The following is a 15,056-nucleotide window of genomic DNA, read 5'->3' on the forward strand; positions in this document are numbered from 1 at the left end:
ACGGGCTTTGTTTGGTTCTTGTCGGTCACTCTCCATCTGCTGGTCAGATGATCAATGCTAATGCCTGTTGAGAGTTCTAATGACACACAGATCTATACCCAGATGGACTGCGCATTTGCTCTAGTGTGCGTGCGCCCGTGCACGTGTGTGTGGGCACCCATGTGTGCATGTTTGTGCACACACGGGCTAATGTTATTTGTGTTTAGAAATTGCAATCCTTTGATGAGGACAGGTCAGCGCTATTGTTATAAATGAGAGTAAGACTGCAGGGAGGTGACCTCTCCTGCCTCACACACGGAGATACACACACACGTACACTCACACGTATACACACATGCGCACGTGGCTGTTTGCACTATTGGCAAGTGGAATTAGTAAATGTATGAGCTACACAGAAACTCATTACAACACGATTAGAGACAAACCTCCCATTTAATCTCATTTAGAAAAGGGTGGTTGCCTGTCAAACACACTCACACACACACACACTAACTCACTTATGCGCATGCACAGACACACACACGTTTGTGCTCAGACAGAAGACCACCCACTCCGTGTGAGTGACAGCAGGGGTGTCGGTCTTACTCATGAAATATAGCCGTGTAATCATACGCTCTCACGGCAGTGTAAGCACAGTGTTTTACATGACAAAGTGAATCTGCCCCATATGTTTAATCCCACTGTTCGGATCATATCAGCATTAAAAACCTGAGATTTCACCACACAAAGCACTTCCTCCCTCCCTCCCTCACTCCCTTGCCCTCCCCCCCCTCACTCTGTGCCGTTTGTCACCATTCATAGCACAAACTAGGTAAACCTCACTGTCTCAAGCTCGGCTCCGAAAAAAAAAACAAAAAAACACTGTAGCACAAACTGACATAAACGCAAGCACAAAATATGGGCGCACAAACACACACTCACACACACACACAAGTACCCGCTGGATGCTGACAGATGAGTTTTTATTTTTGGCTGTATATTCTCTCTGCTGGCAGTTCAGACACATATTACCCCGCGCACAGGCGCTCCAGCACACACGCACACATACATAAAGAAAAAATATGTATACACACCCAGAGACACACATATACAGTGACCTTCTCTCTGCTGACTAGGCAAAGAGTCAGGGGTCACTGCCTGCTGTCAGCCTGTCAGAGGGGAGGAAGGGAGAGGGGAAGTGAGAAGAGGCGGAGGAAGAGCAAACGTGGTCAGAGGAATGTACAGAATGGAGCTCCTCCGCCTCATCATTCAATAAAGACTAATGCAATCAGGGCCGGCCCATTTCTGTCACGGTTAATGTTGGCTGATAGAGTCGCAGCCATTTAAAATGCTCATGGTATAATGCATTTCCCTGTGCCTCTTACAGACCGATGATGCATCACCTCACGCCTTGATGGCTCTCGTAGAAACAGATAACCTGCTCCACAGCATGCTGAATGGAGCCGCCATTATTCCTCAACGGTTTTCTTTTTTCCCCACACAAAAGAAGTTTGATTTTGAAATCCATTATAAAAAAAAAACAAAAGTTACCTGAAGTTCACTGCTCAATCTTTCAGAATTATTGCCGGTAATTATATCCTATAAAGCAATGCTGCCACAAAGGCCGAGCAGGATATCTGTCATTGAGTGTTAATTTCTTTCTCAGAATGGATATTTTTATCTTTGGTGACATATTTCCACATGATTAATGCATCAGCGAGTCATCAAAATGACATTTTCTTACAACAAGTGGAAGATGAGCAACGTTTGATAATAACCCTTCATTGATAAAGTAGTTAATTAAACTATAGTTGATGATAATTTCACTGTTTACAATGATTGAAATACTTAATAAACCATCCATTAAGCTATTGTGAATGTTTATGAACAACATTTGCACCTTTACTATAAACAGTTGCCTAAGAAATGGTTTGAAAAGCTTCTCATGGCTTGTTAACCATGAAATAACCCTTAGGTAAGTTTAATTCACTATAAATTTAACTGTTATTAATGATGATGATGACACCGATGAGCGCTGTTTAGTTTTTATTTTTTTACGTTTTTAAACGTAGTCAGTTGTCTCGGGAATGCCGCAATGCTGTTTTATGCGAAGCTTCAGAAAATGTTTTGTGGACAACAAAACCTCGGTTCGCCTGTTCCAAGATAACAACAAATTATTTACTCACTAGACCAAAAGTTCCTTGTTAAAATTGAGATGATGAACTTCTCACTGTTTTTAATGTGATTTATTCGAGCCGTACTTCAACTTTAATCCCGTCAGAGCAGCATTTTATTCCCTGCGTGTGCTTTTCTTCATTAGATTTGTAAACGGCCCTCTTGGCTGAAAAACATGTTCCTACCAGTATTTTCCATGGCACTTTTCATTGCACGGAGAAGAGATGGAAGAACGTTATTATTTGATAATGCCATTTGGTCCAAAAGGTCAGCTAGGATGGGCAGAGAGAGAGAGAGGGGATCCAATGGGAACCCAGGTGCTGATGTTGAGATAGTTTCCATAGTAACTCCTCCTCCCAGCCTTGTCGTTCCCCTCGAACACTCTGAGAAAACATGTGCACAACTGCACGCTCAGACCTCTCCTCTTTATCCCAGCGCTGGTCTCTGTGGTAAACCCCCTTTTTGCTTTAATATCTGTTGCTCGAATCAATTTGAGCCTTCCTGTTCCAGCTGTGTGGTCATACGATATACTGTGGCTCAGCCATTAAAAGCTGCTTGTCTACCAGTCGCCTGCCTGCCTGCCTGCCTGCCTGCCTGCCTTGCTGGAGTAAATATGCACATAAGTAAATACCTCATGGCCGCAGGCAACGGGCTCAGACTGTACATTCCACTGCAAACAGACACATAAAGACGACAGCTACTGTGGCGAGAGAGGAATGACGTATATGTGTGTGTAGCTGACGGCCGTGTATGAATGCCGCTCCATTAATTGTTTCTGTTGAGTGCATGTTGAATCGGTATTTCTGAGCAGGTCAGGGTCGTTCTTCATACGGGAGGCTGGTTTATCTAGCTCCACTACTGCTCCTCCTCCTCTCCCCTCATGAAGGTGACTATTAAAGCAGAGTGAAAGGAGTAAAGCAGATGTGCTGGCTAATCAGCGACAGGCATATACAGACTGACAGCGAGAGAGAGAGGGAGGAAAAAGAGAAGCAGCAGCAGCAGCAGCAGCAGCAGCTGGCCCAGGGAGCCCAGGGAGAGCACCTCTGAGCTGGGTTCAACACAGCTGGAGTCCCTCCCTGGGAGAGGCTGGAAAAATCCCTGTTGATGTTGTATCTGTGTGTGTGATCTTGCAGGAGATTGCTGTGTGTACATCTGAGGGATATTTGTCCATGTAGAATGAATGTACATACACCGTGAGCCCAGCAGTACACGGGCACCTGAACACCTGGCCACACATACTGTACAGTACAACACACAATAACTAGTCTACCACTCTATAGGGCCAAAAAGGATGCAGACACTTGAATGTTACATCTATGTGTAACTGTGGAAAATATCACCCCAGAACCACATGCATTGGTCTAGCGCTATGACATATTACACTGTGCTAGTGGGAGACACTTCACGAGATGTCAGCTCTAGGAGCTCAAAAAGAGCATTTGTGATGACGGCCCCTGGTGTTGGAAGAAAAGGTCTGGCTCTCAGTCGGCGCTCCAGATCATCCCAAACAGCACAAAAGGAAGTGTGCACCCGCTCACGGGTTGAGAAGCGTGTGAGATGGCGACAGTAGCGGCGTCCTCCTCGGCTAAGCTGTAACCTTAGCTCGTTTAGCGGCGTCACGCACCTCCTTCTGTGCAGTGATGCAGTCGATGGTTGTAGTCCGGCAGAAGGAACATACGTGAAGCTGCTCACTACAAGGCCTGAGGATTATCTGGTGTAGGAAGGTCATGGGATCACATCAGGTTTTGCTCTGACTCTGACTCTGACTCGTTTACCAACCAGTGGAGAGCTCAAGGATAACTTTGCGGATTAAAAAGTTGATTTGTCTTCTATTTAACAGCCTGACTGCAGCGGCGACCTGCGGTGGTTATGTACTTTTGTACTATTTCATGAATGTTATGTTACAGAGAAGAAAAAGAGAAAGAGCCAGAGTTCAGTGATTGACCTGAATTCAAACATTAAGACACACACGCACCCTTGAGCGTGCTGCTGTTTGGTAGCTCGCAAGGCAAATAAATGTGGCTGTTTGGGGAAATTAAACAATTTGATCACAAATGTTCCCCCATAACCGTTTCGTAGATTCAGTCAGAGAAATTTTTAAATGTGCTAATTTGGCATCTTCTTAGTTCCGCCCACAACACCATCTGATTGATAACACGTCACAATTAATAGCACATAAACACTTAATAATCTGAATCTGCAAAGTAACTACTAACTAAATGTATTGAATACATGTAGTTGGGAGGAAGTATAAAGTAGCAGTAAAATACCTCAAAAATAGTACTAAAGGACAGTATATTGCCATATGATGTGATATGCCATCACTGGCTGTGTTGGAATTTTGACAGAAGGATTTGAATTTTTACTGCAAATATTATCGGCCCCAATTTTTTTTTAGTATGTTTCGTAAAGTGACTCCTTACATTACTGTATGTGTAGTCATCTGCACATGTACCTTTGGATGTGCGTCTTCTGTCATTTTGTAAGCCTCCTTAATGTCCTACAATCTGCAGCCTCATAATAGGACTGACGTACGCAACGTAACATTTACAGCAATTTGTTTTGCTGGCAGTAAACTGGGATGAGGCACACAGTGTTACAGCTGTTTCAGTGACAAGGATACGACAAGCACTTACCCTCCAGGCACAACTTGCACTTCACCGTGACGTTCTGTCTGTCCTTTACTGGCAAAAATTTGAAATAATGGGAATATTCCCACTAAGGTGACGCCCCTTCCCTCGGCCACCTCCCTACATTGAATTAGCTAGGTGCACATGCGCACTGACACAGCCGTGGGTTTACCTTCGGCTGGCAGCAGGAGGGATGAGGACGGCAATATTTCCAGAAACAGATTACTTTTTTTTTTCAGATTACTATTTTTTAATAAAAATGAACTAAATAAGGGATTACTTGAATTGCGGAATCAACACTTTACATCACTCCTAACAGACTTTGGGACACATTACCCCCAACACTAGGTATCGGCCCTGAAAAAGCCATATCAGTCAACCCATAGTAAGTACACAACTAAATGGAATATATATAAAACAATGTCAAACTGTTTTTAGACATTTTAAGAGAAGTTGAACGAGGAATGGACTTTACTCAAACTGTAGCAACACAACTGAAGAGCACACCATCTTCTAAAACGCCATTATAAATTGTAAAAATTAAAGACTTCCCCTGAACAAGCACTTAGAAGTATTTATCCACCCGGAACTGTGTGTTCAGATTAGACCAGTGTGTGTCCTGTGTGTTTGTGTGTGTGTGTCTGACGGGCAGGAAACAGGAACAGAGTGAGATATTTGTAAATTGAGACGGCCTTTTTTTCTCCTCTTCTTCTTCTTCTTCTTCACTGTTTCTCTTTCATCCCGTCCTTCCTCCCCACAGCTCACTGCCTCGCTTGTCTTCTCTTTTTATTCTATTATTCATTTATTTGTTTTATTTTACACTCGCTCCTGAAGCACGAGAGAGGTAAAGGCCATCGTCACTGTCACTCACGGATTTAATCATTCGGATCTACCCCGGGTTCTCGCATTATTTTCTGCCTCTGGTAATTGCATTTCTCTTTTTTTCGTGCGTGCGTGCGTGCGCGCTGTCCAAGGTGCTGCAGCAGCGCGCGGCCCCGCCCATCCCCTCGCGCTCTCTCTTTCTCGCTCTCTCACACATGCACACACACACACACACATATATATAAATATATATATATATACATACACACTCTTTCTCTCTCGACCACGTGACGCTCCCTCTGTCGAGTCTCGCGGAGAGCATCAGACTGCACCTTTTCCTCCTCAAGAGAGCGGAGAGAGAAAAGAGAGAGAGACATAGAGGGAGGGAAGGAGAGAGAGAGAGAGAGAACGAGAGAGAAAGAGAGAGAGAGAGAGAGAGAGAAAGAGAGAGAGGGGGGGAGACCAATAGCACCTTGTCGCCTGGAGGCGAGCCTGTGATAATTTTGTCCCTGTCCGGTAGACCGGCTCTATCTACCACCGGGCGCGCGGGTGCTCTCTCCTCTCTCGCGGCTTTTTCGAGCTTCTCCTCAAATGGGAAGAAGGGAGATCGATGCGCCGCACTGTTGCCACGGAGCGACAGGATGTGCGTGAGGTAGGTCGGGCTTTTCTTAGCCCATATGTGCCCGCATTGACGGGGAGAAAAAGCGAGTGTTGGGTTGTTGTTTGGTTTTTGTTTTTTTAAGTGACCGGGGCGAGGCTTTCCGTGAGATGCCAATTAAGACAGTTAAAGGTGTGTGTGTGTGTGTGTATGTGTGTGTGTTAGCGGATGGATAGAAAGTAATTAAACGACACGGCGCAGGTGATGAGACCGAACCCCGGGCGCGTAGGAGAGGAGAGGAGAGGAGAGGGGGGAAAAATGGAGAGAGGAGGTATGGCCGCAAATCGAGAATCGATATTTCAACCGCATTCATTCACCCCCGTCTATCGATAACTACGATGTCGCCGCTTTCAAAGATTCAAGACGCGTTGGAGGAGCTGTTTTAGCTCATATTAATGTATATTTATATATATCTATGAGCGTGTGTGTGTGTGTGTGTGTGTGTGTGTGTGTGTGTGTGTGTAGAAATGCAGCTCATCTGTGAGGTGTTGTGTGTTTTCAGTTTGTTCGAAACGAGCTCCGGAGCTGTTAATTCGATAAAAAGCGAGGCGGTTTGAGTCATACGCCGCAGAGCAGAGCAGAGAGGAGCAGAGAGGGTGCTGCTCCCGCTCTTTGTGAGGTGGCTAACACAATGACGGTGGCGTTAATGAGTCCGCTCCACCAAAACATACATTAAACTACCGCGAAAAGAGAGACACAAAAAAAAGAAAACGATGCTCGGTGTCGACTTTCAAGCGTCAAAGATGGTTTTGTAAAGAAAAAAATATATAAGCTACATGACGCTCAGTAAATCGCAGGTAAATGCCACCTTATAAAAATCTCCTGCGGCATGATGGGAGCTCTCACTGAGGAGGTGCTGTTTGGGGTTTTGACTATGTGTGTATATATGCATATGTGTGTGTGTAGCTGTGTGAAAGTGAACATCTTGGTTTTATTGTCATGTATTGTTTTTATTGGGGGGGGGGGTCTCTTAAATGTGTAATGTGATGTCAGCCTGTGTGTGTGTGTGTGTGTGTGTGTGTGTGCAAAATGCTTGAGTGAGAGTAATTTGAGAATAATAGCAGGCTTGGTGTGTGTGTGTGAGAGAGAGAGTTTGTGCGTGTGTTTATGTGTTGTGTGTGTGTGTGTGTGTGTGTTTGTGTGTGACCCTGGTTGATTGTGCCGTCTCTGTTCTCTCTGTAGGTCGCTGGAGAGAGTGATGACGTGGCAGTGAGAGACACACATACCTCACCCGCACACACACAAACACACACACGCACACATATATCTTTGCCCACACACATTTTTAAGTCTTGCCCTACTAAGACAGGGAAGAGGGCGAGAAAATATTCTGCTATGACGGTGTCATTTCTCTCCATTACCAATGTGTGAGCCACAAACCCACACACACACTCGTACTCCGTGGGGAGTTGCTTTCATGGGGGATAAGGCCCTATCTAGGGCACAGAGATGGCGTTCACATCCTATTCGTCACGTATCTAACACTCACACAGATGTACACACAAGTACACACACCTGGAATCTCATATGTCAGAAGTGAGGAGTGAGAGATTGAATGGAGCGAGCGCAGTGAACACCTCAGAGAAGACGCCAACGCCGGGCCAAGGCAAGAGAAGATTGCCCAGGTGTGCTAAAAGGACAGCGGGAGCTCCTGTATGACCCCCCGACCCCGACTGGAGCTGTAACGCGTAGGAGCCTGTCGTTGTTAAGAGCAGTACCGAGAAGGCACCTGAGACATACAGAAGGTGACCAACCAAGTGCCCTACAGTAGTCACCATGAGCTGTAGGCTAGAGGGAACACCTCAGCTCTAGCCTCTATCTCCTCCCGTGTGTGTGTGTGAGTGTGAGAGCGAGTGTGTGTATGAGTGTGATGGCGGTGTGCGTGTGGGCGGCAGCCCCCCTGCTCTTCCTGGGGCTGTGCCTGTGCAGTGTGGGGGGCCAGGCTCAAGGGGAAGTTCTGGAGTTTGGAGGCGTGTCCAGCCAGTGGGGGCGGTTTCCAGTCTGGAACGCCTGCTGCGAGAGTGTGCTGAGCTTCAGCCTGCGGACTCACAGCCAGGAGGGCCTGCTGCTCTACCTGGATGATGAGGGTTTCTGCGACTTCCTGGAGCTGCTGCTTCTCCACGGCCACCTCCGCCTGCGCTTCTCCATCTTCTGTGCCGAGCCGGCTGAACTGCAGTCTGGCGTGGCGGTGAGTGACGGACACTGGCACGCAGTGCGTGTCAAGCGGGACTGGAGGAACACCTCGTTGGAGGTGGACGGGCGACTGGAGGGATGGGCGGAAGTGAAGAGCAAGAGGAGAGACATGACAGTATTCAGCCACACCTTCATGGGCGGGGTGACACCTGAACTCCATTCCTCGCCCCTGCGCCTAACTTCCCCTTCGGTGCGCGATCACCCCGCCTTCCGTGGCTGGATCACGGCGGTGAGCATCAACGGCTCGCTGGTGGCGCTGGACAGCTCAGAGGGTGTCACAGTAACAGCTGGCTGTGGGCCGGATCACCAGTGCCAGAACGGAGGGGTGTGCAGCGTGGTCAACGACCAGGCCGTCTGCGACTGCTCCGACACCGGTTACCAGGGCAACGACTGCAGCGAAGGTAAGGCCTAGAACCATGCTGACCCATCATATACATCTCATCCTTTACATACACACACATACACCTAATACGCACACACACACACACATTTATACCTCCAGTTCCCCAACACCAGCTCCTTCAGTGTAGACATCTATTTTTCATTCACACCTTCACAGCCGCCTTCAGTCGTATGGACCAGCAGCCTTCACCAGCAGTGCAAGACATGCATACTGATCATGTTTGATATTGATTTTTCATGGCTGCCAGTGATAATGCCAATTTAGTATGTACCTCCAGAGATCAGAGCTGAGCCCCCTCCCAAGAAGAGCAGTCGCAACGTAGTGAAGCTGGAGCTGGGAGCTTGAGAACAGCTGTTCAGACAGTCAAGCTAGAAAGTCCAGAGATTTTTGAGTGAAATTCCTGAAAACGGTCACCTGGCTGTTAAAGCCTCGATGGGCGCTCAGTTGGAGTGTTTGGCAAAACACGGTAACCATATAGATCCATTATGGACGTGGTTGTTTGGCTCTTGTTGAGAGACTTTAATTGGAATGAAGCTTAGAGGCTGGAAATCAGTGGCTGTTACGTGGCTGATATCTGTCTGCCGGTGTTAATGGATTGCATTGATTCTAAATGGCCTTCACAGGTACCGTACGTACGCTGTTGAGATGAAGTGTGGATAATCTATTGCCTGTCATTAGTCTGAACAGTTTGCAGCCCTTTTAAGATGCTCTGTTTGTGAAATGTGTGAGCATGTGTAGTGTGTTTTCTGCATCAGTTTGCTTTTGCATTATAAAAGAGGAAATAGTGCCCTGTCAGGAATACTTTATGGATATAAAGAACTTTGACAATGAACAGCTTGATGCACGCATAAAAATTTTATATGAAAGAGGCAAAAGAAAAACGCCGTTTCACAAATGATTTAATATCTCGACTCTACAGGAACACTCTCCCTTAATTCTGTCAAACAAGCCTATGGTCAATGCAAGTGCCAATACACTGGCTCTGTAATGACGGCCATTACAAAAACGAAACAGCTGCTTAATGAACTCAGCTACCTTGTTATGGCCGGTACTGCAAAAGCTTCAATTTCCCCCTCTGCTTAGTTGTGTGTGTGTGTGTCGTCAGATGTGCCTCAGTTCATTCAGAGCAAATCTGCATTCTTAATCAATAGAGCGCTCAACTCCTCAGTTTTTTCTTTTTTTTTTCCTTCTTTTCGATACCTTTCAGCTTCACCTCACTTATTGATATTTTAATGGCACAAATGCATCTGCCAAAAAAACGTCAGAGTGGCCTTGCTGCTCGGCCACCGCTTGTCACCGAGATGACCTCACACTCCGACCAAGACCGCTGCAAGCATCGCACCTCCCTTTAGCCACCTTGCAGATCACACCATAGCATTTAGTGGGCAGTGGGATGGCCTAGGTTTCCATGGAGACAGGACTAATAAGGAGACCTCATGCCAGGAGTGTTTCTCCTTCTGTCCTCGCTCTTCCTCCCTTAAGCTCCAACCTCCCCCTCCTGGACTCTGTGCTGCGTACAGCTCTACCTCAGCTCGTAGTGGCTTCAGGCATCATGTCCGCCACACAAATCTACTGTATTTACGTGTGTGTGTGTGTGTGTGTGTGTGTGTGTGTGTACGTGTGTTTCTGCGTGACACGCATCCATAAAGGCGATAATGTCTTGACCACTGGTCTTAATCTTCCAGGCAGGTGGCGGGAGGTAGCTGCTGCGTTACGCTCACTGGTGCTGAAATGATTTGTCGATTGACAGAGGAATAATTAATAATTGAAGCAGAGCAGCAACGATTAGTCAATTAATTGATTAGTTTCCTTGACAGAAAATTAATTCTTCAAGCAAAAATGCAACAGCTGGTTCCAGCGTTGCTTTTCTTCGTCATATATGATCGTAAACTCAATATCTTTCAGTTCCTCGAGTGATGGTTGAATTTAAAGAGCTGTCTGAAGACATCACCTTGGGTTTATTTGCAACATCTGACAGGTAACGATTAATCAGGTGTATAACCTGCAGATTAATCAATCATGAAAATAATTGTGATGTAGCCATATAGTTGCAAAACAAGAATCCTAAACATTCCCTTGAGAGCTGCAAAATACGGCAAAAAAAAAAAAAATGCATCACAATTTTCATTTTCACTGAAAAAAAGAAATAAAATGATTAGGTTTAGAGGCCCGGGTTTCTCTGCAGCACTAATGCTGTTTTGTCACACAGATACCTTTGACAAAAAAAAAAAAAAATCTTTGGTTTTTTGGACCTCGACTTCATCTAAGCAAGTTGTAGGCATTTATTGCTTTTTCTTTGCCATATTTCAGACCAAACAATTACTAATAAATCAAAAAATAATTGACTGATTGATCAATCATTATATGCAGCCCTGGTGTTTGTGTTTGCATGTTTGGTGTCTGTAGGTCTACAGGAAGTGACAGGTGAAGCCGATGATCAGTCCTCTGTAGAACTTGGTGCTGCGCTGAGAATTACGTTTGATCCAAGCCAGTCTAATCCAGTCTGATGTTTTGCTGCTGGTTAGGGCACAGTGGGAGACACCACCACACACACACATACCTGCACAAACACATGTTACACAAACATGCAAACACGCGGAGAAACACCTACATACAGTGTGAACGCGCCGGCACCACCATTACTCACATCACAGCCGAGGCAATAGACTCAATAAGAGGCGCAGACATTTTACATAAAGGCTCTCAATGGATACCTGCTTTGTACCTGCACTTTGTCGCTCAACAAGATGCTACGTATTCCTTTAGAGGGACTGTTTTATATTCCTAAAGATGCACTCTCATTTCAGTGGTGAGTCACGCCAAGTGTTGCTGTGGAGAACAAGTGCTAGCATCATTTTTCCTATTGGCAGTAGTGGCTGATGTTACTAATAGTACGCTAACAAAATGTTCTCAGATAGGAGGTCTACTTGGATGGATGTATAGGGGGGTTTAGCAGTTCTGTATGTGGTTGTAGTAGATTTGCTATAACGTGCAATTATAAAGCTTTACGAGACTAAACAATGCGTATATTATGCAAAGAATAAAACATAATTGGGAGTTGTTCTTGGCTTAAATTTGCTGTAAGACTGATGTGGAAATACAAAGATCCCTTCCAGCTCCCTTTTTGAGTGCTGCACAATCTGATATCGCTGTGTTAGTGTTGTTCCCAGAACATCATATGTATTGTTGCTCCAGGGCCATCGTTCAAGCTGACCGATCACGTTTTTTGTAAGATCATATCTTAGCAACTCAGGGGAAACGACAGGAAAACTACACACACGAGGAGAAGAAAAGAGTGTATTTTAGCTCAAGCCATGTTTTACAAAACCTAACTAGGTATATCTGTCAGGTATATATCAAGTTTATTTGTTATCTAAACCTAAACCTAAACCTCACCAAACAGCACCCAAAACCTGTAAAGTGACAGAAAGTGATAAGTGAAAAAGAATATCACAGGTATCCAGATTTAGACCTACACCAACACGGCAATAATTTGGAAGTTAGTAAGTATTTTTTTAGATTGATATTTTACTCTTTATTTGGTTTCTCAAGTTCAAATGTTTGGGGCAGAAATTGCAGCAGGACTGAGAATATAATGGTAAGATGATAGCACATATTGAGAGAAGCTTAATGACTGGTTTTAAAAAGGTTATTTGATGTCTTTTCTTCAAGTACTCGCAGGTTGTGCTGTTACGGTAAATCACTGACATTCGAACAGGAAAGTGATTTAAAGTACTATTCTCGGTGAACGAGCATCTTTTTATGCAGAAATAAACAGCAGGAAACCGAGCCACTTAACAAAAACATAAACCTTGGACAACAGTTCAGCAAAATCTTCCAGTGCTCGGTTCCTATCTTAGACCTCTGAATCATGGAACATGAAAATAACTTTGAGAGGTTTGAAGAGACATGTGAGCAGATGATATATTCTTCGTGGATGCTTTAAGTTTTTGTGTGCGCTCCCTTGTGGTATAAAATGTTTTTTTAAAAACCGGCACCATGCACTGTTGTTCATTTTTAGTCTGACAAGATGCAGGCTCAGTGGGATATCTCGGACCACAGGATTTGCAGGCTGAGCTAATATCCGCGCATTTATATCACTACCAATGAATAACTCATACAAAGTTATAGTGCGTCAAAAGAAATCTGTCCTCCGGTGCTCTGAGGCACTCTTGAGAGGAAAAATTCAAAGGTTGTATCTGAGAGAAATGAAGTGGATGGCAAAGGGAGTAAAAGGAATAAAAGCTCAGGTCAGAATCCTGTTGACAGCATGGAAGGCTTTGCAAAATGGTGATTGTAAGTAGTGAAACCATAGCCATCATAATCAGTATTTGCCAGTATGTGCGTCCAGGCTTTGTAGTCGCTTTGTAAGAGTCAGGCAGTTGAGTATAAAGGTTTATCTCTTATATGGTGCCTTGAAATTATTGTTATTTTGAACCCAGCAACCTCACGGAGGCTGCAAAATAAAGCTTTGAGATAAAATTATAACCCTTGGAAAATTTGAAAAAACATTGGTTATGAATCTTTAACACAGAATGAACGGCTCCACTAAAGGAAAAAAAAAAGGATCCTTAGGACCCCGTTTGAAGCAAAGAAATAAGCAATTTGGCTGTGGGACTGCCGCCTTCTGTGCACATTTACAATTACACGATATCTCCGAGCCTCCCTAATGATCCACTTTTGTTCACACTCATTTTTTGCAGATTTGTGACAAGCTCAGAAACATTCGCAAAGCAATATGATACACACTGTAAGCATTTTTCAGCTCTGAAAGACTGTATATTACATCGTTCATAGCAGTGTGAAGAGAGGGCTATTTATCCGGCGGGGTTTGTTCCAAAGCACAACAATATGTCAGTTTTAGAGAAAAGAATTATAACTCAAGAAATTCAAAATATGGAGAAGAGAGTTTGGGCAGGGCTGTGCATAAATATAATTACTGTCTTAGCCATCGTGCCCCCTGGTGAAGGCAGAGTGAACCTGGCTTGTTAGGCCTGGCCTGGCTTGCATTGTCCTTGAGGGCAAATCGCTGTTAGCATGCTAATGGCTCCACCTGTTTCTGCCATGCTACTAGCACAAGGGCAGAGGCAAGGAAACACTCAGATCAGCACACAGCTCAGAATACACACACACACACACACACAGAAACGATAACACGCACACAAACACACACTCAGTCCCAGTATTGATCCATGCATGCCCCTCGTCTTCCTGCACTGCTAATCCATCCCTACATGTTTTCCTGCTATTACACATCATTATTACTGCCATAGTCAATGTTCGTGTGTGTGTGTGCGCGCGCGTGAGTGTGTGTGAGTGCGTGAAAGACAGAGCGAGCGAGTGAGTGAGCGATTGTGTGTTTGAATGTGCGTGCGTGTGCGTTGCATGCTATCTTGTCGGGGGACTCTGGGGAGATGAAGCGGCTCCAAGGTAAGTTCTGGGGTAAACGGCTCTTGAATCCAAACATACAGGTAGGAACGTATATGTTTGCCCACACACCCCCAACCCCCCTCCACCCTTCTGTATCTGCAAGTGTGGGTGGTTATGTGTGTGCGCTTACATCTAAGTGTATTTTTGCACAAGAGAGAGATTGTGCGTTTTAATTTTTTTTTTTTTTTTTAATGCCGCTGTGTGTGTGTGTGCGCGCACAAATATTATAGACAAACCTCAGTTTTGGCTACCAGTGCAGCATGGTATCCATTGTGACGTTTGCGTGGACTTTGCATGTGTGTTACCACGGTAACCCCGGACGGGTGTGCATGTACAGTAAGTAGCCATGGTAACCCGAGGGCTTAGCATGCATGTTAATGAATGTCTGTCTCTCTCTCTCCTCGGCCGGCCGCGACACCTTTCCAGAGCACAGCTACACTCCAGGTAGGTCGCACAATCTATCTATCTATCTATCTATCTATCTATCTATCTATCTATCTATCTATCTATCTATCTATCTATCTATCTATCTGTCTGTCTATCTATCTGTCTATCTGCCTGTGTCTGTCTGAATTCTTCTTTCGTCAAACATCTTTTTCTTCACATTTCTATCTGAATCCTGTCTTTCCATGTTCTTACATTTATTACAAGTAATTACATATAAAGTACACACTTCTATAGCTGGCATCACTTTATTTTTAGCCGTTCCTCCCCACCTTCTTTGTGTCTTCTCCATGTCAGTCCTGTCCTTCACATTCTCCTCTCG

General features: G+C 44.9%; 1 protein-coding gene across 16 annotated transcripts in view; it reads left to right on the top strand.

Annotated features, from left to right (window-relative positions):
* Nucleotides 1–5,902: 5,902 nt before the first annotated feature.
* Nucleotides 5,903–15,056, top strand: part of nrxn1a (neurexin 1a) — a 67,616-nt gene continuing 58,462 nt past the window's right edge. For 6 of the 16 annotated variants that reach the window (XM_037081487.1, XM_037081490.1, XM_037081496.1 and 3 more), the window contains exons 1-2: nucleotides 5,905–6,258; nucleotides 7,447–8,858. In XM_037081487.1, coding sequence (XP_036937382.1) covers nucleotides 8,126–8,858 — 733 coding nt within the window. In that variant the 5' untranslated portion in view covers nucleotides 5,905–6,258; nucleotides 7,447–8,125. Of the gene's footprint in view, nucleotides 6,259–6,429; nucleotides 6,536–7,446; nucleotides 8,859–14,716; nucleotides 14,735–15,056 lie in introns of those variants that run through there. The other 10 variants (XM_037081488.1, XM_037081486.1, XM_037081495.1 and 7 more) reach the window with 7 other exon arrangements.

The sequence above is a fragment of the Acanthopagrus latus genome, chromosome 20 (assembly GCF_904848185.1).
Source record: "Acanthopagrus latus isolate v.2019 chromosome 20, fAcaLat1.1, whole genome shotgun sequence".
In the NCBI taxonomy this organism is placed as follows: Eukaryota; Metazoa; Chordata; class Actinopteri; order Spariformes; family Sparidae; genus Acanthopagrus; species Acanthopagrus latus.